Raw genomic sequence first — 25426 nt, forward strand, 5'->3', positions numbered from 1 at the left:
ACAGATCAAATCTAAGATGATGAAATTCACTAAGGATAAATGTGAAGTCCTATAAATCAGTTTCACAAGTACAAAGTAAGGGAGCCATTGGTCCCCCTTTTTAAAAAAGAATACGTCTTCTTTAGTATATTGTTGCTATTTCAGTTATGTCTGACTCTTCCCCCATTTGGGATTTTCTTGGCAAAGATACTAGAGTGGTTTTCCATTTCTTTCTCCAGCTCACTTTACAGATGAGGAAACTGAGGCAAACAGGGTTAAGTGACCTGCTCAGGGTCACACAGCTGGGAAGTATCTAGGTCAGATTTGAACTCAGGTCTTCCTGACTCCAGGTCTGGTGCTCTATCCACTGTGCCACTTAGCTGCTCATTCACAAGATTAGGATAAGTATAACCTAGGTTACATAAGTGAGTTTCCTGGTGCGGATGGAAGAGTTATCTCCATTGGTTGTTTTGTCCAGAGCACTGGGCTAATTGGAGTCTCTCTGCCTCCTTGCCTCTCTTTCCTACAGAGCCCAGCTATCCAGAATGGCCACACTTTTCTGTCTGCAGCGCATACAGAAGTGAACTCTGCCAGCAGCGAGTTAGAAGATGAGAGCCCTGCACTGCCCCAGCCACTTCCGTACAAGCAGCTCCAAATGGAACAGGAATTCCAGAGCCTCATGGCCCGGTAAGTGTCCAGGGTACAGTCAGAGAGTCCCATCCACTTATGGAAACTTCCCAACTCTCCTGGCTCCATTCAATCCCCAGCCCCAGACCTTCCAACCCACTTTGTGTCCAAACAAGGTGGGGAACCTACAGAAAGACCTGGTAAACATCAAAACCTTGAATAGACTCAATACTTGATAATATGTAGTTACTGAGAAATTCAGCTTGGTGAAATGGTATATGCTGAGGTGCTAAACCAGACCTTTATGAAAATATTTCTTTTTTTCTTTTTTTGGCTAGGCAACTGGGTTAGGTGACTTGCCCAGGGTCACACAGCTAGTAGGTGTCAAGTATCTGAGGCTGGATTTGAACTCCTGACTCCACAGCTGGTGCTATATCCACTGTGCCACCTATCTGCCCCAGAAAATATTTCTTTAAAATATTCTGCGTCCATTTTCCTGTATGGATAAGTAGAGTCTCAAGAATGCCTCATTTTTCCCTTGGACCATTGTAGGAATCCCGCAGGGCTTGGATCTTTTTAAATATCAGTTCTTAGTGATTAATAGTAGAGACGAACAGGTACAGGAGACTCTGTTGAATGCATATGAATTCTAGGAACATCTCCAGGAAGATTGTTTTTTAAATTAGTTTATTTTGAATTATCAATAATCACTTCCATAAGCTTTTGAATTTGAAATATTTCTCCCCCTCCCTATCCATCTCCCTCCCCAAGATGGCACGCAATGTGATAATAGGCTATATATATACATTCCTAGTGATGTTATAAGTAAGAATTAGAACCAATAAGAGGAACCACCAGAAAGAGGAACCACAACTCAATAGAAGAGGAAAAAAATGCAAATAGTATGTTTCATTCTGCATTCAAACTCCATAGTTCTTTCTTTGTATGTGGATAGCATTTTCCATCATGAGGCCTTTGGAGATGTCTTAGATTCTTGTATTGCTGGGGAGGGTTAAGTTTATCAATATTAGTCATTGTACAACATGGCGGTTACTGTATACAACGTTCTGCTGGTTCTGCTCACTTCACTCAGCATCAGACCGTGCAAGTCTTTCCAGGTTTTTCTGAAGTCAGCCTGTTCATCATTTCTTATAGCACAATAGCATCCCATTACATTCGTATACCACAACTTGTTCAGTCATTCCCCAATTGATGGGCATCCTCTCAATTCAGGAAGATTGTTTTAGACAAAATCCCCAATACCAGTTTGTTTTTTTATGGTTCACCTTTCCTATTCCTCTTGCAAGTTGAGGGCAGGGAAAAAAATTCTGGTTAATTTGAGCTCTGATGTGAATAAGGAAATTTACATAATTCCCCCCAACCCAATCTGTAGGGAATCATTTAAATTTTTTTTTCAATTTTTCATTTTCATTGATAGCCTTTGTCATTTTCCCTCCCCAAAATGTCACTTCCTCTCCCCTCCCAGGAAAGCTATCCTTTTTTTTTAAAAGGGGAAAAGAGAAAAGGAAAGGGAATAATAGGCAGGTCAACAAAACTAAGCAACACATTAACAAACAAACAGTTCATTGATGTTCTACACCCGTAGTCCCCCACTTCTGCAAATGAGGGAAAGAGATGCATTTTCTTATCTTTTCTTCAGGGACGAGCTTTGTTATTATAATTACCAGTAAGGATTGGTTTTTTTAAGAACCACGACAGCGTCTTCTTTTGGCTGCATGGGGTGTAGTAGGAGGCATCCTGTGACTTTTTGGATTGGAAGGAGGTGGGGGAGGAGGACCAGAAAAAGCTTAAGTTTGGAGAAGTCCTTTTGGGAACTCCACTGGACTGGCCTATAGCCTCATGTGCTCCATTTCCCTCACAAATAAAAACGGGATGATTTTCTATATAGTAGTGGCACAGTGAATGGAGTACCAGGCCTGAAGTCAGGAAGACTCATCTTCCTGAGTTCAAATCTGGCCTCAGACACTTATTAGTTGTGTGAACCTGGGCAAGTAATTTACCCTATTTGCCTCAGTTTCTCATCTGTGAAATGATCCGGAGAAGGAAATGGCAAACCACTGCAGTATCTTTGCCAAGAAAACCCCAAATGAATGGCGCAGGTAGGTGGTGCAGTGGAGTCAGGAGGACCTCAGTTCAAATCTGGCCTCAGACCAAACGCTTGACATTTACTAGCTGTGTGACCCTGGGCAAGTCACTTAACCCCAACTGCCTTAAATAAGTAAATAAATAAATAAAAGAAAACCCCAAATGGGGTCATGAAGAGTCAGACGTAACTGAAAAATGATTGAAAGGCTTGCAATAGAGTACCGTAACGCAGACTCTATAGTACTGCTGGAGCTTTATAATTTGCTCTGCAAAGGAAGGTACAATGCATTAGTCATTATGACTAAGGAAAGAGTACTGACTGGAGTCAGATAACCTGGGTTCACATCTCACCTTTGGTGATGGATTCAGATTGCAGATTGAGACATATTTTTTGGACATAACCAGTGTAGGAATTTGTTTTGTTGGACTATACATGCATGTTTACAACAACTTTGTTTTTCTTTGCTTCCCTCCCCTGCCCCCACTGGAGGGAGAAGGTAGGAGGGAAAGTAGATTTTTGCTAATTGACAAAAATAATTAAACAATTTAAAAATATACAGGTTCAACAGGAAAAAATCAAGTCTGTCTTTGACACTTATTGCCTTGTGAACTGAGACAAATCACTTAGCCTCCCTGGGCCTCAGTTTTCTCTTCTGTAAAATGAGGGGATTGGAGTAGATGGTTTTCGAGGTCCTTTCCAGCTTGAGATCTGTGAACTTGAGAGCCTATGGCCAGGATGCGCATAGTAGGGAGAGCTGCTGAAGGGGCCTAAGGGGATCTTTGCCGAAGGATGCTTGGTGTACCACTTGGTTTGCTCTGTTGGCTTTGGGGAAGCCAAGATTGAGTCCATCAATGTTTTATAGAATCCACGCAGAGGGGATTTGATGTAGATGATCAAGAGCAGATGTTCTTCACATCCACAAAATGTAAGGACTAGAGTGAATGCGCTTAAGCCAAAATTGTAGGGATTAAAGTGGAATATTGGGATGAATCAACGATCAATGTGCCAGAAGGCACTGTGCTAAGAGTTGGGGAAGCAAAGAAAGACAAAAATAGTCTGTGTCCCATAGGCGCTTACCACTAGAATCTGTTATAACTATAGGTTGTGTTACAGAGTCTTCTCTGAAAAGTTTTGAAAGTTAGGATGGAGTCTCATCTGTCTGGGATGGATTAATATACTGCTATGTGAAGGCAGGGGGGTGGACTATATGATGTCTCATCGGCCAGTCCCCAGGAGTTTAGTCCTCCATCTTGAGTACCAGTTCTTGGTCACGTCTGCAATGTTTCCCAGCCAAGAGCGCTTCAAGGCAGCAGATGGTAGTACTCAAGGTCACACCTGTTCTGTTGGGTCCATTATAGATACCACAGTATCAAGTTGTTCCCTGATGCTGTCAAGTTGGAAGAAGACCAAGAAGAGAAGGATTCCACCCAGGAAGTGGATGGGCCAACTGCTGGGAATCCCAATGCTTTTGAACCCAGTTCAAGGAGGATGGAACAGGAGGAAGGGAATCACCCGAACCCTCTTGAGTAAGTCACTTGCTCCTTGGCTGTTCATTCTTTATTAGATCCAGGCATCTCAGTGATGAAGGAGGTTAAGTTTGTCCCTGATCTAATTCAGAAAACATTTATTAATTTGACATTGCCTTCATTTTCAGCTATATCCTCATTCTTGACCTGCCTCTCCACTCTGTTGTGAGATGCCTGCCCTGGCAATGGAGCAGGTCCAGTTTCTTTTCTTTTTCTTTTTCTTTTTCTTTTTTTTTTTGGTGAGGCAATTGGGGTTAAGTGACTTGTCCCAAGTCACACAGCTATTGAGCGTTATGTATCTGAGGCCAGATGTGAACTCAAGTCCTCCTGACTCCAGGGCCGCTCTATCCACTGTGTCACCTAGCTGCCCCTGCAGGTTCAGTTTCAACACTGATTGACATCCTGATTCCTTCACCACTTAAATGAATATGTGATTTCCCTCCACAGAGGCAGGGTACCCCATTTCATCATCCTGGATACTAATTAGCCCCTCGTATTTCCATAAATACTAAATAGAAAGTGTATCCAACACAATAAGAAGCCTTCACACTGCCTCTTTGAATAATTTCATGGACACCCAGGGAAACACTTCTTATCCCTCATGAGCCCTCTGTGTCCCTTCTCTGCCAGTCATACACTTCCTTAAAGCTCTATCTTATTCTTTGCTCATGAGCTCCATGGTAGCCTTGATATGCATGTGAGCCCAGTGATTTTTTTCCTAAAGACCCATAATCCTTACCAGGAACTTCTCAGTTGGAGCCTTCTTTGGGGCACTTTTCTTCATCTATGATCCTAGAACCACGAGAGGGGCTCCCCTTCCCCGCTCCCCAGATGTGGAGTAAGCACAAGGGAAGACAAATGGGGTAGGGCCTGAGGAGCCCCAGGAAGGACGAGGCTGATGCATGCTTTTCATTTCTTGTCAGAGAGTGTGTGGAGCAGACCCAGTCGACCCAGCCCCTAGATCTCCAGTCGTCGCCGGGCAATGATGGGCACCACTTGGATGGGCTTCCTCAGGGTCCTATGACTCAGCCACCCCCACCTGCCCCCCAGATCACCCCACCAGTCTCAGAGCAAAAGCAGCCACCCTCTCACCAGAGCAGCATCGCCAGTCTGGCTGGCAGTGGGGCTTCAGGCTCTTTGCCCCTTCAGAAAGCTTTCCATTCGACCAGTACCTCCCAGCTGGCGAAAAACTTTGATGTGAGCCAGTACAAGGTAACGACTGTGTTTGGGGGATGTATAATGCTTCTAGGGAAAGGGCTTCCGTTTATAGCCTGGGAGGTAATCAATGCAAGCTGTTTTCTGAAGTCGTCTGCCAAACAGTAGTGCAGGGAAGATAGTGAGAGCAATGGAAAGAGCCCTGGGTTTGAATCCAGATTCTGATTCTTAGAAGCTGGGTGACCTTGAACAAGTCATTCTCTGATCCTCAGCCCCTCATTTGTAAAACAGGAATGATAACCACGTTAAAAACAATTGATAATTCTGTAGCGCTTTAAGGTTTACCAAGGGACCTTTCTTCACAACTTTGTGTGGTATATATGTAGCACATGTATTGCTGTGTCATGGTCACTAGGGCTTGGTGACCCATGTCCTTTCTTGAGTTCAACATTCACTTCTTGGTGCCCCAGGAACCTCTCTAAGAATACGCATAATGCTGAGCAGTTTGATTTACATTGGTAAAAAGGGAGTTTCTGCCCACTCCTTATACCAATAAAATCTGACCCAACACACACACACACACACACACACACACACACACACACACACACACCCTCTTCAGAAATGGGAACCAGCTATAGTGATGAGAGTTGATGTGGCAGGTAGAAATGGTCTGGTTTCATGACATGTAAATTTAGAAAGGAGTTTGACCCCTCATTCTAATGATGATGACAGTGATGATAATGAAGACCATGTGCTTACATGGCCAGAGAGGCTGATGAAATACTGAGCAGCATCAGGAAGACGATTAAAAATGAGACATGAAATATGTTCCCTTTCTTTTTAAAATAATTTTTATTTCATCAAATATTTCCCAATTACACGTAAAAACATTTTCAACAATCATTTTTAAAAATTTTGAGTTCCAAATTCTATCCCTCAATTCTATACCTCCTTGAGAAGGCAAACAATTTTATTTTGATTACACACGTGAGGACTTGCAAAGCATATTTCCATATTCGCCATGTTGCGAAAGAAAATACAAACAAAATAAAACAAAAATAATTTTTTACAAGTATGCTTCAGTCTTCATTCAGAGTTCACCAGTTCTCTCTCTGGAGATAGATAGCATTTTTCATCATGGGTCCTTTGGAATTGTTTTGGATCATTATCTTGATGAAAGTAGCTAAGTCTTCCATAGTTGATTATCCTTGTAATATTGTTGTTACTGTGTACAATGTTCTCCTGATTCTGCTGACTTCATTCTGTATCAGTTCATATAAATCTTCTCAAGTTTTTCTGAAACCATCCTGCTCATCATTTCTTATAGTACAATAATATTCCATCACAATCATGTACCACAACTTGTTCAGCCATTCCCCAACTGATGGGCATCTCCTAGATTTCCAGTTCCACCACAAAAAGAGCTGCTATATTTTTGTACAAATAGGTCCTTTTCCCTTTTCTTTGGTGTCTTTAGGATACGAACCTGGTAGTGGCATTACTGGGTCAAAGGGTAGGCACAATTTTATACCTCTTTGGGAATAGTTCTAAATTGCTCTCCAGAATGGTTGGACCGGTTCACAACTCCACCAACAGTGCACTAGTGTCCAAATTTTTTCACATCCCTTCCAGCATTTGTCATTTTCCTTTTCTGTCATGTGAGCCTATCTGATAGGTATGAATTGGTATCTCAAAGTTATGTTTGCCTTCCTCTAACAGTAATTTAGAACATTTTTTTTCCCATGAGACTATTGATAGCTTTGATTTCTTCTTCTGAAAACCATCTGTTCATATCCCTTGACCATTTATCAACTGGGGAATGGCTTATATTTTTATAAATTTGGCTCAGTTCTGTATATTTGAGAAATGATGTCTTTACCAGAGAAACTTGCTGCAAAATTGTGCCCATTTCCTGTTTCCCCACAATTGAAACCAAGTAACCTCAGAAGTCTGTCCAAACTCTAAGGTTCTGTGAATAGCAGTTGAGGTGTCTGATCTGTGAAAGCAAGCAAGGAAGTGTTCAGGCTAGAATTCCAGACAAGCTTCCTCACGGCAGGATTAAGAATATGATTAGTGTTAAGGGGGACCATTGTTACTTTTCAGGATCACCGGATAGTATCCCCAGAAACTGACAGTGGCTTTGTGGGATCTGAAAGCAGCAGGGTTTCTCCATTAACCCAGACTCCAGAGCACCGACTTTCCCATACCAGGTATAGCAGTTCACATTTCTGCCTCCTTTCTCATGGTTCCTCTCTTCTTGGGATGGCCTCTGATCTCAGGAATACTCAGAGCTGTGTGTGTTGGGGAGGTAGGTTGGTTAGAGGGATGGTGGTGGAGTGTGTAAATAATTGCTGTGGGATGATTGCTTAGGACAGAACACAGAAGAGTAAATTGGGTGCAGTGGAAGGAGGAAAGACAATAGATATAAGAAAGAAGACCCTAGAAATAGGGCTAGATTTAGTTAAGAGAACCCAGGTTTGATTCTAAGCTCCATCATATAAGAGCTGTGTATCTCCTTGGTAAATCACAGCATCTGGCTGGCTGGCCTCTGGAGTGTATTCAGTTGCAAAATGAGGAAGTTGGATAAGATGATCTCTAAGGTCCCTTTCCAGCTCTAAATCTTATGAACATGTGAACCAGATATCTTTGCTTGAGAGGATGTAGGCTAAAAGCACATAGACATGAACTATCATAATGCATTCTCAGCCCAAAACAAGAAAAGGGACAGTGTGAGTGGGCCTCACATTTTTCTTTATGTCACAGTATGTCTTTTGGTACCAGTGACCCAAGGAGATTACCCCAGCCATCTACGTCAAGTCTGCCCCACTCTCCATCCTCCCACCATCCAGGAAGGGACAAGCATGTCATCAGAGTATCCTCTGGGCTCAGCACATCAGGGGCCCAGGCCCAGAGGTCTGACCCAATGCCTATCACTCCCCCAAAGAAGTGGACAAAAAGCTTCCACCACAAACTGGGACCAGGTACAAAGATGGGTGAGTCTTTATGGCATGTAAGAAATGTTTGGGTGATAGTTTAACTTCATAGCACTACCCAATTACAAGGTGCAAAGGCGGAGGTGGGGGTAGAGGGGAGAGAATTAATTCCCTGTAGCCCGCGTCCTTGGAGACTGGGCCATTGCTGGGCTCCCTCTGGTAATTAGTTCAAGAGGCTCTGATGGAGCATGTCCTTTCCCCAAAACAGTGACCCCAAATCTACAAGCATGCAGATTTTTTTGACTCTCAGATTAGTAACTCACCTGAGACTAATTTGCAACCGTACCCAATTTCTTCCTTGTCTCTCCTGGTATCTATTTCTTATCAGCTGACTTGGATGGTGAGGGCCATGATAGGGCCTGTGAACAGCATTCCCATGGCAGAGAAGATGACCAGTCTCCTGCTGCCACCCCTTCTGATGAAACTCCTCAAGAGGCAGTACGACACCCACTCGGCAACCTCATCTCCCGGGAAGTGAGAGAGTGAGTCCTACCTGACCATTTAAGTGATCAAGCTGTAGAGCCAGCAAGATGACTAAAGGTCATCTAGTCCAGTATGCCCATTTTATAGATAGGGAAACTGAGGCCCAGAGAACCGAAGTGACCTTGCCCCAGGGTCACACAAGGAAGTGAGTGGAAGATTTCAGGAGTCCCAATTCAACGCTTTTTAAAGTTAGGCATCACTGCCTTGAATTCATGTTTCTTATTTTTTAGGAGAAATAGTTCAGGGTGTGCAGCTTTTCAGATACTGAGATTCCCCACTACCCTTATCCCGAAGGGAATGCCTTGTCTGGAAAAGAAAACGTTCAATTGCCTTTTCTCCCACTTGTACTATGTGAGAATCTCTGCTGTGTTCTTAGCCAAATACTGTCTTTCTGCTGAGAAATCTCAGATAAGTAGTAGTTTTAACTGTTATCTATTCGTTTCCTTCTTATCTGCTTTTGGCGAGTGGCATACATTTCTCTGGGCTGTTGGGATGTATGTAGTTGTCAGGATAGACAAACATGTTCTGCCATGAACCGTCTGTTGATCCTTCTATTTTGAGATCCTCTTATTAGATCATAGATCACAGAATGTTGGACGTAGAAAAGATCTCAGGGCCTGGCTAATCTAACTGCCTCATCTTGAAGCTAAGGAAACTGATTCCCAGAGGGGGTGAGTAATTTGCCTAAGGTCACAGAGCTAGTATGTAAGTGGCAGAGGCAAAGTTGGACCTAGGGCCTACCCCAAAGTTAGACCTGAAAAGTCCTTTGATGTCACCTCTTCCAATGCCTTCTTCTCTACCAGAGATTTTTAACCTGGGGCCTGTGGACTTTTCCCCCTCAATATATTGATCATAATCTTTCAATATAATTGGTTTCCTTTATAACTCTTATGTATTTTACACATTTAAAAACATCCTTTTGAGAGGGGGTCCATAGGCTTCACCAGATTGCCAAAGGGATCCATGACATACATAAATACACACACACACACACACACACACACACAGACACACACAAACCATTAGGAACTCCTCAGAATAAAGATAGAAGAGCATGGAAAGATATAGCTCACAGATAAACTGAGGCTTTCAGAGGCAGCTAGGTGATATAGTGGATAGAGAGCTGGACCTAGAGGCAGGGAGACCTTAGTTCAAATCCTGCCTCAGACACTTGCTAGCTGTGTGATTCTGGGCCAGTCACTTAACCACTGTTTTTCTCAATTTCCTCATCTGTAAAATGGGGATAATAACAGCACCTACCTCTCAAGGTTGTTATAAGGATTAAATGAGATAATATATGTAAAGTACTTTGCAAACCTTAAAGCACTCTATAAATACTAGCTGTTATTATCATCCTTCCCAGGATGAGCTCCTGTGTAGGGCGAGACTAGACAAAAAGACCCAGAGTCTAAAGTGTCCACCCCCAGCAGCATTTGCCATCATCCTTGGAGTAGTGAACTGGGAGTCCAACAGACCATGAATTAGAGGGTTAACAAGCCAGGCTAATTTAAAGCTGGGTCCTAATTCTCTTTTATCTCTCTGACTGACCCAGATCCCTTCCCCCATCAGTGACCCTGAGAAGCAAAAAGCCAGACGCTCTAAGCTGCCCTGGAGCTCCTGCCAAGCCAGTGGTAATTGGCCGGAATGCTGTCCCCAGCCCACACGTGTCCTCATTATATGTCTCCTGATTATGTAGCCCTAACAAATGTCTCCATGGGGATTGCTAGGGAACTGGCTCCTTAGACACGTGTTGCTCCCAGCAGGTTCTAAGCTCTGACTCCTCCAAGGCGATAGAGCCAGGAGACACACAGGCCTCCAAGGGCCTCTCCTCCCTGTTCTTTTGGTCTGGAAAGAAGCATTAGGAGCTACCATATTGGGAGAAGAGCTGACCTGGTGTTAGGGGAACTGTTTAGAGGACCTGTATTGCTCAGGACGATGGCCACGACAGTTCCGAAGATCCTGGATTCCTCTGTCTTGTGTGTATGGGTGCTGTGCCAGTGGGTGGGAACCCACTTAAGAAGAGGGCCCAAGTTTCTGTTCCTAGCAAATGAATCTGATTTAGAAGGAACATAGCATCTGGTGTAGTGAGAAGAAAACTCAGGTTTGAAGGCTCAAAGGATTCAAATCCTGACTCTTGCCATCTTGCTAGATGGACGCTTGCTTCCATCTCTGGGTCCTCACTTTTTTCATCTGTAGAATAAAAAGTGATTGGACTAGATGATCCCTTAAGTCCATTTCAGTTTTTTATAGCTCCATCCCTACCCAATTTTAAAAGATGAAGGAGGTACAGATAGTGAAAACTCCTTTCCTGAAGTCACAGAACAAGTTCGTGGCAAAGTTACGGATTAGAATTCAGGTTTTGTGACCACCAGCCCCATGTCCTATGCTACCCATATAATAGAAAACTAAACACTACTTCAATTCAGACTCTGGGGAGAGGAGAAGATGGGAAGAGGGGAGCTGGTGAATTAAGATGACCTTGCAGGCAGGGATGTGGTAGTCATTGGGGCGTTTTGTCTACATTTTACCAGCCTCCTGAGCAGCTTTTGTTACTCTCATCAGACTGCTCATGCTTTGCACCAGCCCACTGGTCTCTCCAGTCCTGTTGGTGGTGATAGGAAGCACTTATGATGAATTCCTCCTCCATCATTCAAGGGAGGATGCTGAAAACAACTCTCCTTTCCCACTCCTTCTGGCACTTGTGATATCCATGTGGAAGCAGCAGGGTGTCACAGAAAAAAACCCCAGGATTTGGAATCAAAAACTGGGTTTGAATCCTTACTCTGCCACTCACTATATGTGACCTTAGGTAAATTACTTATGCTCCTCTCAGCTTCACTTTCTTCACCTGCAAAATGAAGGAATTAAAAGAGGTGATGTGATCCTCTAACCTATGAGGATCCCTAAAGGACCAAGGGAAAAGCTACCACTCCCCCCACCCAATTCTTCTCAATGGAAAATTCTCCTTAACTGATCTAAATACAGTCAGATTTCTACTAAACAGATAACAACCAGACCCTTTCATTATCAAGAACCTTACCCCACCTGCATTACCTTCCTGTCCCTGTCAGGTAGGCAAAGAGGCATCATGGGAAAATCAACTGTTCAGAATGCCCAGTAGCTCTCTGTTAGAATGTCTGCTCCTTGAAAATTGGGTCTGTGATTTTTGTTTTTGTCTTTTGCCTTTTGTATCCCCAGTGCTCACAGCACAAAATCTGCTCACAGTAAGTGCTTCATCAGTGCTTACTGACTGGTTGATATATTGGGAAGGGCTCAGGGGAGACCCCCCCCTTTGCCCCTGGTTAGAGAGATTGGAGTGGGTTCTTTCTTGTGAGGGAAAAACAGAAAAGAGAAAAGAAGCAGACCACGAGTTTAACACCTTGAGTCCACTGAGGAAGATGCCAAGTTGCATGCATGACCACTGTTTTTCTCAGTGACCTTTGCCTGTTCTTCTCTCTATGGTATAGTAGAAAAGGGTCAGATGAACTGAGCTGAAATCCCAGCTCTTCAACTTATTACTTGTGTGACCTTGGATAAGTCACTTAAACTCTCTGGGCCTCAGTTTCCTCATCTGTAAAATGGAGAGGTTGGACTAAGGTGGCCCCTGATGTTCATCGGGCTCTAAACCTATGGTCCTGTGATGCCTAGAAATCACAGGTATGTCGTGACCAACAGACATAGGCCCTCCCTTAGTGCCTAACACAAAATGATCACAGGATCCCCTTAGCTTTCCCCTGTTGCACTCTCTTCACCAACTCTATTTCCATGACAGCCAAGCTATCCGGGCCCTACAGCAAGAAGTGACCCGACTCCGAGACAGGATAGAGGCCAGCTTGAACAACCCACCTCGGGACACCTCAAGTCATAACTTCCAACAAGCTACCAGGGCTCGGAGCAGGCTTGCAAAAGAGCCCTTGGCTTTGGGGGAGCTGTCCCCATACCAGGTGTGTACATGGGGATTCAGGGGTCACCTGATTGGACCCAAGCTTGAACAGCTAGCTACCACATCCCCAACAAGTGGCCCTCTAGGTTCCTTTTGAAAGGCCATTGCAAAGTTGAACCTACTACCATCGGCAACACTGAAGCCATATGGCTCCAAAACTGGAGGCAACTGAAGCTGATAGAATTCCCTTTTCCCACGCACAGCCCTTTAAATACTTGTTGTTGTTGTTGCTCTGGGTCCGACACGTCATGACCCCATGGACCACAGCATGCCAGGCTCTTCCATCCTCCACTATTTCTCCATCTGTTCAAGTTCATGTTTGTTGTTTCCATGCTACTATCAATCCATCTCATCCTTTACCATCTCCTTTTCCTTTCGCCTCCAATCTTTCCCAACATCAGGGTCTTCCACTCCACCCCAGTCTTGTCTTTAAACATCTTGTTCTTTTAACCAGTCCTTATATGACAAGGTCTGTAGTTACCTCAGCATCCTCATTGACCTCCTCCGAATGTACTCCAGCTTGGCAGCATCCTCCCTAACATGTGATGTCCAGAACAGAACACAATTATCTATTTGAGATCCTCATCCCAAGACAGAGGGATGAGGGTGACTAGAGCAGCTCACAATACTCTATACATGGCCTGACCAGGACAGAAGATAAAGAGGTGGAACAATGCTGTCCCCTCGCTCTTTCTGTTCCCTGTGGCTCCCTTAATGCAGCTCACTATAGGGGAGGAACTCAGGCTTTGAGTTTAGCTTCCTATTTCTCCACTGAGAGCATTAGTCTCCTTGCCACCGTGGCACCAGGCACCTAAAAAAGTGAGTGCATCTTCCCAGTTATCTGAGGATTTATAGTCACAAAGGAACAAGGGACCTGGGGGAATATGGCCGTCAGCTTTTAGGAAGGGGATGATGAGTTTGTATGGAAGCTGCCCTTTCCTTTGGGTTGGGGCACCATCTATTGATCCTACTGTCTTTGGAATATTTGATAGCCAAGATCAGTTATGAAAGATTGTCTTTCTTACGTTTAATATGATTGTACATGTATAACCTATATTAGATTGCATGCCATTATGGGGAGAGGGGAGGGGAGGGAGGAGGGAATTTAGAACTCAAAATCTTATAAAAATGAATGTTGAAAACTAAAAATAAACAAATTTTTAAAAAGATTGTATTTCTTGGCAAAGTCCCAGGAGTTGACATTGTCATCTTTTTCTTTTACCAGTAAATCTGCAGAGAGATACCAGAATGACCGTGGAGATACAACTCAAAACAATAGCACAGGAAGGGTGCGGCTGAGATCCTCCTCTGTGCCCAGGGAAGCCCAAGCAGCTCAAAGTAAGTGACCTCCAGAAGAGTCTGCCTTTCTTTGGTTTTGTTTTTTTAAATTATTTTTGGTTTTAAATTCTCTTCCATCCTTCCCTTCACACATTGAGAAAGCAAGAAATCTGATATTCAATGTATATATGAAGTCAATTAAAACATTTCCACATTGAGGCTGACTTTCTAAAGGTCAGGATCTGAATTAGAAAACAGATCTGGGAAAACTGCTTCTCCAGCCCCAGGCATCTTTACCTTTGGAGGACCAGGCTGGGTCCTTCAAGCAGGTTTGTCTCATGGCATTAGGGGAAGGACCATTGGACTTGGAGTCAGGAGAACTGGGTTCAGACCCCCAACTCTTGACATTTACTGGCTTTGTGGCCTTGGACAAATCACTTAATCCATCATAAAATTATAGGATTTAGAGCTAGAAAAAGGACCCTAGGCAATAGCTAGTCCTACCCCTTCATTTTACAGATGAGAAAATGGAGGCCCAGAGAAGTAGGACCTTGTGTCCAAGGTCCCAAACCTAGTAGGTAGCAGAGTCCAGGATTCACATCTCTTTAATGTGACTCCAAATTACAGCTTTCATGCCATCTCCCTTAGCTTCTGTTTCTACCTCCGTAGAATGGGGATGATATTTTCTCTGCCCATCTCAGAATCATGGAACTTGAGAGTCTCAAGGAACCTCAGTGACCCATACCCCCCAAAAGGAATCTCTACCATAACAAACTTGACAAGTGGCCTTTACGTGAAGACTTTCAATGAAGAGGAATCCACTAAGCTCTGAAGCAGCCCTTCCATTTGAGGATAGCTCTCATTGTTTGGAAGCTTTTTCTGACATCAAGCCTGGATTTTCCTCTGTGACTTCTACCCATCATTCCTGATTCTGTTTTTTGGGGCAAAACAGAATGAATCAATTCCCTATTCCACACGAGAGACCTTCAAATGCTTGAAAACAGCTACCATATCCCCCTTCAGCCTTTTTTTCCTCAGGCTAAACATCTTCCAGCTCCTTCAACCTATCTCTATATGACATGGGCCCAATGTCCTTCACCATCCTGGTTTGTCCTTCTTAGAACATATAGATCATCCCCCTGATCAATGTCCTTCTTAAAGTGTGAAGCTCAGAAATGAACCCATCAAGACTGTTGTGAGGAAAGCACTTTGTGTGTAACCTTAGCATGCTGTGTAAATGTCACTGGTGATGGTGATAATGGTATAGTATTGGGACAGGGTTGGGGAACCTGCAGCCTTGAGGCCACATGTGGCCTTCTAGATCCTTAAGTGTGGCCTTTTGACTGAATCCAAATTTTATAGAACAAATTCTGTAAAACTTGGATTCAGTAAAATTTGGATTCAGTCAGAAGTCCACACTTAAGGATCTAGAAGGTCACATGTGGCCTCAAGGCCACAGGTTCCCCATTCTTGTATTGGGACAACAAAGATGGTCCTTAATTGGGCTCTTATTAAATGTAGTTCTGTCCCTAAAGAGCTAATATAGCTTCTTACCACCAGAAACAACTTGGGAAGGAGGAAAATCTGACTCTTATTCAAGTTGCCTCTTAATGAGGGTCCCTGAGGTAAGGTACACTGATATTCATGTCCAAGCAAGGGACAGGAACCCTTGGAATTGTTTTTCTACAATCGTGGAGAATTTGAGAGCACCTTCATGTTTGGTCCCTCTCATGACCTTGGCACATATTGGTTAGATGCTGGCTGGAATCAGAGGTACTGTTTGTAGCCACAGAACAGAATGAAGAAAAATTAGTCCAGTGGTGCCCAAGTGCTCACCCGAATTTCCTCTCATGAGCATTTATTGAGGTCTTTCCTTTCTCTAAGGCCCAGCTCAGGCATACTTTCCTCCATGAAACCTCCCTGATCCCCCCAGTTAAAAGCAATCTCTTTCCTCATAGTTCTCCTTTGCTCCTATCACATCCTGCCTTCTATCATTTTTATTTAGATACAAGTTGTATTGCCTACCCCCATTAGATTAGAATTGAGTATTTAGAACTAGAAGAGACCTTAAAAACCCCATCTAGTGCATCTTTGGAATTTTACAGATGAGGAAATGAGGCTCAGAAAGGAGAAATAATTTACCCATGGTCACATAGGCAGTAATACCCACAGACACAAGAATCTGAGTCTTGGCCCTGGGGCTCCAAAATCCTGTGCGTTTTCTTCTATATCAGTCTGATTCCTTAAGGGTAGGGACTGTGTTGTTTTTCATTTTTCAGGAAGCATATGTTAAATATCTACTGTGTGCCAGGAATCATGCTAGACACTGGAAATATAAAGACAAAAATGAAAGTCTCTGAGTGGAAGCAGCTTATGGTCTATGGGGGAGGGGAGAGCAAATGTACCCAGATAAGTTTGAGCAAAGTGTGTGCAGGGTCAATACAGAGAATTTGGGGGTGGGGTAGATATTAGCAACTGTGGGGAACAGGATACATCTCCTATAGGAAGGGGATGCTGAGTTGTGCTTTGAAGGAAGCTCAGGCTTCTGTGAGTAAGAGGTGAGGAGAAAGAGCATTCCAGGCATGAGGATCCAGCCTGGGAAGAGTCAGAGAAGCATGAGATGGAACGTCATATACCAGGGAAGAGGAAGACATCTGGTTTGACTGTAATGAAGGGCATAAAGGGGAAGTAACATGAGATTGGTCTGGAAAGTTGGGTCACAGCTAGATTATGACAGGCCTTAAATGCCAATGAGAGTTTATATTTTATCCTGGAAGCAAAAGGGAGCCACTGAAGTTTCTTGAGCAATGGAGCACCATGGCCACACCTGTCCTTTACAATGATTGATTTTGCAGTTGTGTGCAGGATAGATTTGAGAGAAGAGAGCCGAGAGGTGGAGAAGACAATTAAAAGCTGCCATAATGTTCTGGCAAGAGATGGTGAGGGCTTGAACTAAGATAATGACTGGGTGACTGAAGACGAAGGGATAGATGCGGGAGATGTCACAGAGATAGAATCAGGAAGACTTAGTAAGTAACTGATTAGATATGAGGAGTGAGGATGAAGAGATGGGGAAGACTCCAAGGTTTCTACTCGGGGTGCCTAGAAGGCTGGTGGTGCCCTCAGGTGAGTGTGTGAGTGTGTGTGTGGGGGGTGTTTGCGTGCGTAGGAATATATTTTGGACGTGTTAATTTTGAGGTGCCTTTGGGACATTCAGTTGGAGCTGTCCAACTTTCAGTTGGTGATGTAGAATCTTTGTCCTTTCAATGCCTTGTCTGCGATAGGCACTTAGTGCATTTGTTAAGTTGAATGTTAGCTTCATTTAAACATTGTTCATTTGTTTCAGTTGTGTCTCACTCTTAGTGACCCTATTTGGTGTTTTCTTGGCAAAGATACTGGTGTGGTTTGCCATTTCCTTTTCCAGGTAATTTTACAGATGAGGAAACTGAGGCAAACACATTTAAGTGACTTGCCCAGGGATCACACAGCTAGTAAGTGTCTGAGGCTGGATTTGAACTCAGGCCTTCATGACTCCAGGCCTGGAGCTCTATCTACCTAGCCACCTAGCTGTCCCATTTGAATATTAATACGTCCCAATTCCTAATCCAGCCAGCCACAGGCATGTATCACCATAAAAGTGAAACAGCTCCATAGCAGGGTACTATCTCAGACATGGTGCCATTAGAATATTCTCTCTCTCTCTCTCTCTCTCTCTCTCTCTCTCTCTCTCTCTCAAGAGTTTGGAATAGTGGGATTTGGAAAAATGGAAAGAAAGGTTAGGTAGAGAAGGAAGTGTGGGAAGCAGACCAACACCAATCTCTTCTTCAGACATCACATTTTATTTTGCACCTCTCAAGTACATCTATCAAGGGGTTTGTAATTTTATTAATAATATCTTACATTTCTAGAGCATTGTACAGTTTATAAAGCACTTTTCTTACAACAGCCTTGAGAAGCAAGTAGTGTCATTACTATCACATCCTTATTTTGACAGATAAGTAAACTGAGGCTTAGAGAGATTGTGTGAATTACCTGAGATAACATAGTTCAAAGTGATGGAGTCAGAACTTGAACTCAAGCCTTCTGAGTCTGGGTTCACCGCTCTTTCTAAGACATCACATTCCTTTTCAATTTTCTTTGAGAGCTATGTTTTTTTTATTTCCAAGTAGTGTTTTTTCCTAATTACATGTCAAGACAATTTTTAGTATTCATTTTACAAGATTTTGAGGTCCAAGTTTTCTCCCTCCCCTCCCCTCTTCCTAAAATGGTAGGCAATTTTTAGTTAGGCAATGGGGTTAAGTGACTTGCCCAGGGTCACACAGCTAGTAAGTGTTATGTGTCTGAGGCCGGATTTGAACTCAGGTCCTCCTGAATCCAGGGCCGGTGCTCTATCCACTGTACCACCTAGCTGCCCCTCTCCATGTTTTTCTAAAACCATCTTGCTCATCATTTCTCATAGCACAATAGTATTCCATCACAATAATATACCATGACTTGTTCAGCCATTCCCCAATTGATGGGGAATTTTCCCCATCGATTCCAATATTTTGCCACCATGAAAAGGGCTGCTATAAATATTTTTGCCGATTTTGCCCTCTGGTTCCAGGATATCAGGCAGTTTTCCTTGATAATTCCTTGAAAGATGCTGTCCAGGTCCTCCTTTTGAATATGGCTTTCAGTTAGTCCAAGGACTCTGACATTGTTTCTCTTGGATCTATTTTTCAGAACCGTTGCTTTTCCAATGAGGTATTTTACATTTCCTTCTATTTTTTCACTCTTTTGAATTTGTTCAATTGATTCTTGATGTATTATTGAGTCATTAGCTTCCACTTGCCCAATTCTAACTTTTAAGGAGTTGATTTCTTCAGTTAGCTTTCGTACTTCCTTTTCCATTTGGCCAATTGTATACTTTTTAAGGAGTTGTTTTCTTTTTCCAAGCTATTGACTCTTTTTTCATAATTCTCTTGCATGACTCTCATTTATTTTCCCAATTTTTCTTCTACCTCTTTTATATGATTTTAAACTCCTTTTGAGCTCTTCCATGAGTTCTTTATGGGCTTGAGACACTTCCCATTCTTGTTTGGGGCTCTGCCCACAGGTGTTTTCACCATTGCTATCCACTTCTGAGTTTGTGTCTCGATCTTCCCTTGTCACCATAATAACTTTCTGTGGCCAGATTTTTTCCGTTGTTTTTTGATCATCTTTTAAATTCAGTCTCTGCTACCAGGGTCGAAGGGGCACTGTCTCAGGCTTCTTGTGCCAAGGGCTGCAGGCCCTGGCTGTTTACCTGGTGCTGTACTGGTATTGCCTTGAGGCCCATGGGGGACCTTCATGTCTGGTGTTGCACTAAAGGGGTGGGTTGAAGGGTGTCTGGTGATGCTGGAGGCCACAGGGACCTGGCAGCTTACCTGGTGGTAAGCCAGAGTTCTAGTGAAGTCAGTGCGATGTTTCTGTGAGAGTGAGAGTTTTGCTATCCACACCTCTGATGATTTCTTCTGGTTCTTTTGGACTCTATCCATTCCAGCTTCACAGTCAGAACAATATATATCCAAGATCCAGGCTGAGGAGAGCAGAGCTGAGGAGCAGAGCCCCTCAGACAGAATAAGAGGAGGAACCAGAGGGAAGCAAACAGACACAGTCCACTTCCAGGGCCACTACACAGGTGAGAGACGAAAAGGAGCCATTATACTGAGGTGGGAAGGTATCCCAAGATCTTCTTCATTTCAAATGATCCCACATGCTAAAGCCTGATTCATGGCCTTGGGAGCCAGTCTAGATAAAGTATTAGAAAGATCCTACAAGGGAGGAGAGAATATGTAAATGGTATGTGGTATCAGTGAAAATAATTAATGTTGTTGATCATAGATACTAAAGAACTAACAATAAAATGAGAAGAAAAAACTAAAAACACCCATTAAACTGTATCAAAAATATTAATTATGGTTGCTTATGTGAATTGCTTACAATTTACATATCAATAGAATGCAACAAAAATGATCATAATGTGTCATTAAATTTGTGTCCTACCTGTCTTGGTCAGAGAAAATAGATAAAGAACCCCCCCTTCTCCCCCCAACCCCACCCCACCCCTCCTCTTGGCATAGAGGCAGGGAACTGTGTTGAGAGGTTGTTACTTATGCTCCATCAGTTGTTTTCCCTTGATTGTTTTTCATTATAGTAAGGGAGGTTTCAATTCAGTTTGAGGAAGAGGTTGGTATCCAGAAATGACTGACGTAAAATCAAAAGGCATCAATGAAACTTATTTTATAAATGAAAGGAAGGAAGGAAAGAAGGCTGGAATGCCCACTGGAATGCTGGAATGCCTGTAATAATCTCACATTGAACACTTCTGCTCCAAGACCTTGACTCTCACATAGCCTCAGGTTGTGGCACCAAAGAAAATCTTTATTTATTCTCTTCTGTTCCTTCCCCTTTTCCTTCTTTCTATGTGACTCTTGACTTTCAGGAAAATATAAACAAGCAGAAGACTTCGAGAAACTGAGGCAAACCCAAGGAGGTATGTTCACTCAGGGAGAAAGTTCCCTGTATCATGAGGTAGTGTGGCGGTAAGGTGGAAGGGTTTGGAGTTAGAGGATCAGGGTTTGAATCCCAGCTATGACCTTGGAGTTTCAATTTCCTGAATGTCCTCAAAGGTACTTTTTATGGTTCTAAATCTATGATCCAGTGGGCCAGGGACCCTGCAAAAGAGCCATTCTAAACCAAAGCAGCACCACAGGGACCCAGGTCTGGCAACTTGATTCTATATTGTAAAATAAGTGCCAGATTGACCAATAATCAACAGGTGACAAGCCTGTTCCACACTCAGGGCTTGTATCACTAGTGATACCATGATTTTATCAGGAGCTTTTGATTTCTAGCTCTGCACCCATTCCCAAGGTGTGGCAAACAGTTACCATTTTTGATTTGTATCCCTAGGTCACGAATATTCTGTCAAATCCTCCTACCGCTTCCAGGCAGACAATAATTCTCGTTTCTGCCCCCGCTGTCACTCATGGAAGAAGAAACTTCCAGGTAATGATGATTATCGGGGTCTACCCAGGATGAGCCCAGGCCAGGCCAGCCTACAGAGCTACAGAGTTAACTTTGACTTTCAGGAGCTCTCTGTGTTACCAAGAAGTACATATTAGTAGTGTTGGGGCTCTTATCCTAGGATCTGGGCAATCAGTCATTCAATCAACAAAGTATTATTTCAAGCAACTGTTATTTGCCAGGCACTGTGCGATGTGCTGGGGGTGAGGATAGGGGATGGGAGGGAGGGTAAATTAATGAAATTAACAAAAATTAAACTTCTTGCACTCAAGAAGCTTACATTCTATCAGATGGGCAGAATGCGTGCCTCATTGGACAATGTTTCTTCCATAGATGTTTCTGTCTGAAACTGCCTCCATTAACCATGAAATGGAGAAACCATGAACATTTAGTGCCAAGGTCACTAAGAAACTCCCACTGAAGCACAAACTAATTGCCCTGTCTCTTCCACCAACCTTGCTACCCTCCACCCCAAGACATCTTTGGGTGCCAAGAACATACTATGTCCTTTGCCTAACATGGCCTTAGAACTAACCCCAACTCTGAACCAGGAGAGGACAGAAGGAGGGATTTTTTTTGGACACAATTCTTTTGCCTATGTTGAGCTCCATGAGAGTAAATCAAGGACCCATGAGCTCCTTTAATGATTGCTTTTCATTTTTTTAGACAACATTCTCAGCAAGGATCCAGAGGAACTTTTCCCCAGTGACAGCATGAAGAAGACCCAGTGTCCAATGTGTCACAGACCCAGGAATCCCACAGAGAGGGACAAGGAGCACTCTGGTAGGATAGAGATTGATTCCTTACTCCACCCTCCTAAAAAATGTTAAAGTCACCTTGAATTTGAGGTTCTTATCTGTATTTCCATAACATAAAAAGCCTTTTTAGCAAAGACAAGTCAATCTCTAGTCAACTATTGTACACCACAGGACAGAAATTGGGTTAGAAGGGAGAGAAGAGCTGAGAGTTCCTCTCTTAGCAGTCATGGACCAAGTAGGCATGGGCAGAGTTGTTAGTCTTAGCCACCACATAGGAGCTAGGTTCAGGTGGTGTGTGTGCGGGGAAGGGGGGGGGGGGAATTCTAGCACTGGAGCACTGAAGTTCCATCTTCTGACAATAGGAGGCATTAGTGATTTTTGTATAGCCCTAAGATATCCAGTGCCATCTTTCCTGGGGCCAAATCAGATAAGGATCATGAAAGAGTTCAGAGGTCTATGAAAGCCTCTGTTTCTAAGTTGTATCAGCTGCGCCATTAAGATTTAGCCATGTCTCCTAGCCTCTTTTTTGGCTGTCTTTCACCCACATCCTATCACCCTCTATTTCCTCAACTATTATTGACCCAGATCCCCTCAGACAAGACAGGTACAGCAGAACAGAGTTGAGGAAGGAAGATGGTGATAGGCAGATTTGGGAGGATACTGAAAGAATAGTAGCAGAACGTAGGAAACCTCTAATCACACCCCCAATTCTCTCTCTAGTCCCAGTTCCCCAAAGGGAGAAAGGGAGCCCCAAAGAGGAGCCATCTGAACATCACCTACTTAGGGTTCTGATGTCTTTCTACTAAGGTGATTCAAGTGAGGCCTGTACTGTTCATCTGTCAAAGACCCTTAGAGCCTTAGGATCTCAGAACCCTAGAATCTCAGTCAAGAAGGCAGATGTCCTAGAGGTGAAATAATCCCATCTCCAACCTGATGCAGGTATCTCCATGTCTCCTGTCATACTTCTCATGGCAAGGTAATGCTCAACTATCTTTGGTGCTTATCCTCCCCACAGGGATAGACAAGGGCATACAGAAGGGAGCACCTCTAAGTTCTGGCCCCACTCGGAAATCTGAGCAACGCCAGCAGCAGTCAACTTCGCCACCACTTCCTTATCCTCCTGGAGTGTGGTATCTAGCACCCCCACTCCCAGCTCCAGTGGGGGCAACCTTCGCTTACGTCCCACCGGTTCCTGTTGTGCCTTATTCATCCTCCACATTGTAAGAACCATTCTTTTCTCCTTCCTGATGCATATGGGCTCTTATGTCCTGGCAATTTTGCTAGGCTCAGGCAGGGCCTATTGAGTAGAGAGCAATAATGCCTTTGTCCTCTTTGCTACATGTTACATACATCCAGGTCCTCATTAGTGCAAACAGTGAATCCTGTGAAGTGGTCACATGATTTAACTTTGCACTATTCAAAGTTATATGAAATTATATCAAAATATGAGTAATTAATTGTTCCTGGCCCAATGGAAGTAGGCAATGAAAATGCAAGTGATGCCAGTCATTTCAGGGGATATATTATTTTCATTAATCCAGACCTAGCTATGACATCAATTCCAACTCCATTCAGAATGCAGAATGAATGGGTGTGATGGCCCACACTGATAATGCCTGCCATGGGGAAGACTAAGGCTCATGGACCACTTGTGCTCAGGAGTTCTGAGCTGCAGTAAAGCAAAAATCAGCTCATTCTCCTTAGGAGTCAGGCAGCCATCTAAAGAGGCAGCCTAGAGAGGTCTGAACTCAACCAAGCAGGACCCAGAGCAGCTGGTCCTAGTTTGTGTGATCAGCTGTGGGCTCAGACCAATAGTGTCCTAGTAAATGTTTCACAACTGGCTCTCTTTTTAAAAATTTACACGCAACAGACTTTTAAATGTACATTATTAACATTTTCTCCATTGCTTTCTCAAGCCTAGACAGTGAACAAAATGATAAATCAAATCCTGCTTTGTAGGGTTTGCCGATTTCTGAGGTATAAATGCTGATGCTGAAGACAATAATTGGCTCTCTTACTGTCTGGCTCCAGCGCATTCCCAGTTTGGGACCATATGTGGCCCCTGCACTCAGGCTTCAGCCTGCATGAGATAGGAAAACCCAGTCGCAAAAGCAAAACAAAATTCAAAAAGAGGCAGCGTAGTATGGCAAAAGAAGCAATATTTGTAGCTGGCAGGAACTTTCTACGTTCCTGCTACGTTTCAGAGATGGAAAATCTAAGGCCTAGGGAAGTTAAGTGACTTGCCCAAGGTCATACAGAGATGTTGTTCAGTTGGCCTGGAAGCAGGAAGACCTAAGTTCAAATCCAGCCTCAGTCATTTACTAGCTGTGTGACCCTGGGCAAGTCACTTAACCCTGTTTGCTCAGTTTCCTCATCTGTAAAATGAACTGGAAAAGGAACTACTGTAGTATCTTTGCCAAGAAAACCTCAAAGGAGTACTCAAAGACTTGAACATGATTGAAATGACCTGAAGAACAACAACAGGTATATATTATATACATACACACACACACACACACACACACACACACACACGAAGTTATTTTGAAGAGGGAGGTCAGACAGTAGCACATAGGCTAGGGGTTCTTAACCTTTTTTTTGTGTCCTAGACTCCTTCAACAGTCTGGTGAAGCCTGTGGACTCCTTAGAAGACTATTTTTAATTCATAACATAAAATACATAAGATTGCAAAAGAAACTAATTATATTGAAATAATTATCCAAACATACATATATATTTTTAATAGCCAGCATTTATGCTGCACTTTTAAGGTTTGCAGAGTGATTTGCAAGTATCATCTCACATCATCACGTGTCAATAACCTGGACAGGTGCTATTGTTATCTCCATTTTATATATGAATTCATAACTGCCCCATCTTAGGCAACCTGGAAGCACTCCCCTTCCCTTCCCCGAGAGCTCAGCATACTGGAGTTAGACTTAGTGTAAACACTCAATTGGCATCTCGGAACTCCTGCGCTCAAGCAAGCCACCAGTCTCAACCTAGCCCAGCAGTAAGGGATTACAGGTGGGGTCCACTACACCTGGCCCAACCCCATTTTACAGATGAGGAAACTGAGACTCAGTGAGGTTAAGTTGCTTAACCAAGATTACACAGCCAGTATGTGTCAGAGGCAGGACATGAATCCAGGTCTTCCTGACACTGAGGCATTCATTCTACCATGCTGCCTTTCCCTAATCATTCATCTACTATATTCAAGGTCCCACACTAGATCCTTAAAGATCAGGGCCAAATAAAATTCATGAAGAACCTTTGCCACCACTCCCGCATGCAAACTACTTTCTTTTCTACTGACTATTTGATTAAATTGGAGAGACAATAATAATGTGGCTCTCACAAAAAAAAAATTATGTGGTTCTCAAAAGGATATTGGAGAGGATGCCTGAGAGCTAGTCCACACTAACTACTCTCCTTAAGATTCCGGTTTTTTTCTCTGTTAAATTGTACTTCATGGTTTCCATGGTCCCTTCTAGCTCTAATATTCTGGCACTGACTCACTGACT

General features: G+C 43.3%; 1 protein-coding gene across 1 annotated transcript in view; it reads left to right on the plus strand.

Moving 5' to 3' along the window:
* The window catches only part of AKNA (AT-hook transcription factor), a 72269-nt gene that overhangs the window by 41292 nt on the left and 5551 nt on the right, over nt 1-25426 (plus strand). The window contains 14 exon segments of the mRNA XM_078150184.1: nt 509-666; nt 4072-4239; nt 5163-5451; nt 7501-7607; nt 8161-8390; nt 8719-8872; nt 12646-12796; nt 12798-12817; nt 14042-14154; nt 19619-19756; nt 20561-20611; nt 21031-21126; nt 21811-21927; nt 22918-23122. Of these exon segments, the coding sequence (XP_078006310.1) occupies nt 509-666; nt 4072-4239; nt 5163-5451; nt 7501-7607; nt 8161-8390; nt 8719-8872; nt 12646-12796; nt 12798-12817; nt 14042-14154; nt 19619-19756; nt 20561-20611; nt 21031-21126; nt 21811-21927; nt 22918-23122 (1997 nt within the window).

This window comes from Phascolarctos cinereus, unplaced genomic scaffold (genome assembly GCF_003287225.1).
Source record: "Phascolarctos cinereus isolate Bilbo 61053 unplaced genomic scaffold, phaCin_HiC Scaffold_2;HRSCAF=192, whole genome shotgun sequence".
Classification (NCBI taxonomy): Eukaryota; Metazoa; Chordata; class Mammalia; order Diprotodontia; family Phascolarctidae; genus Phascolarctos; species Phascolarctos cinereus.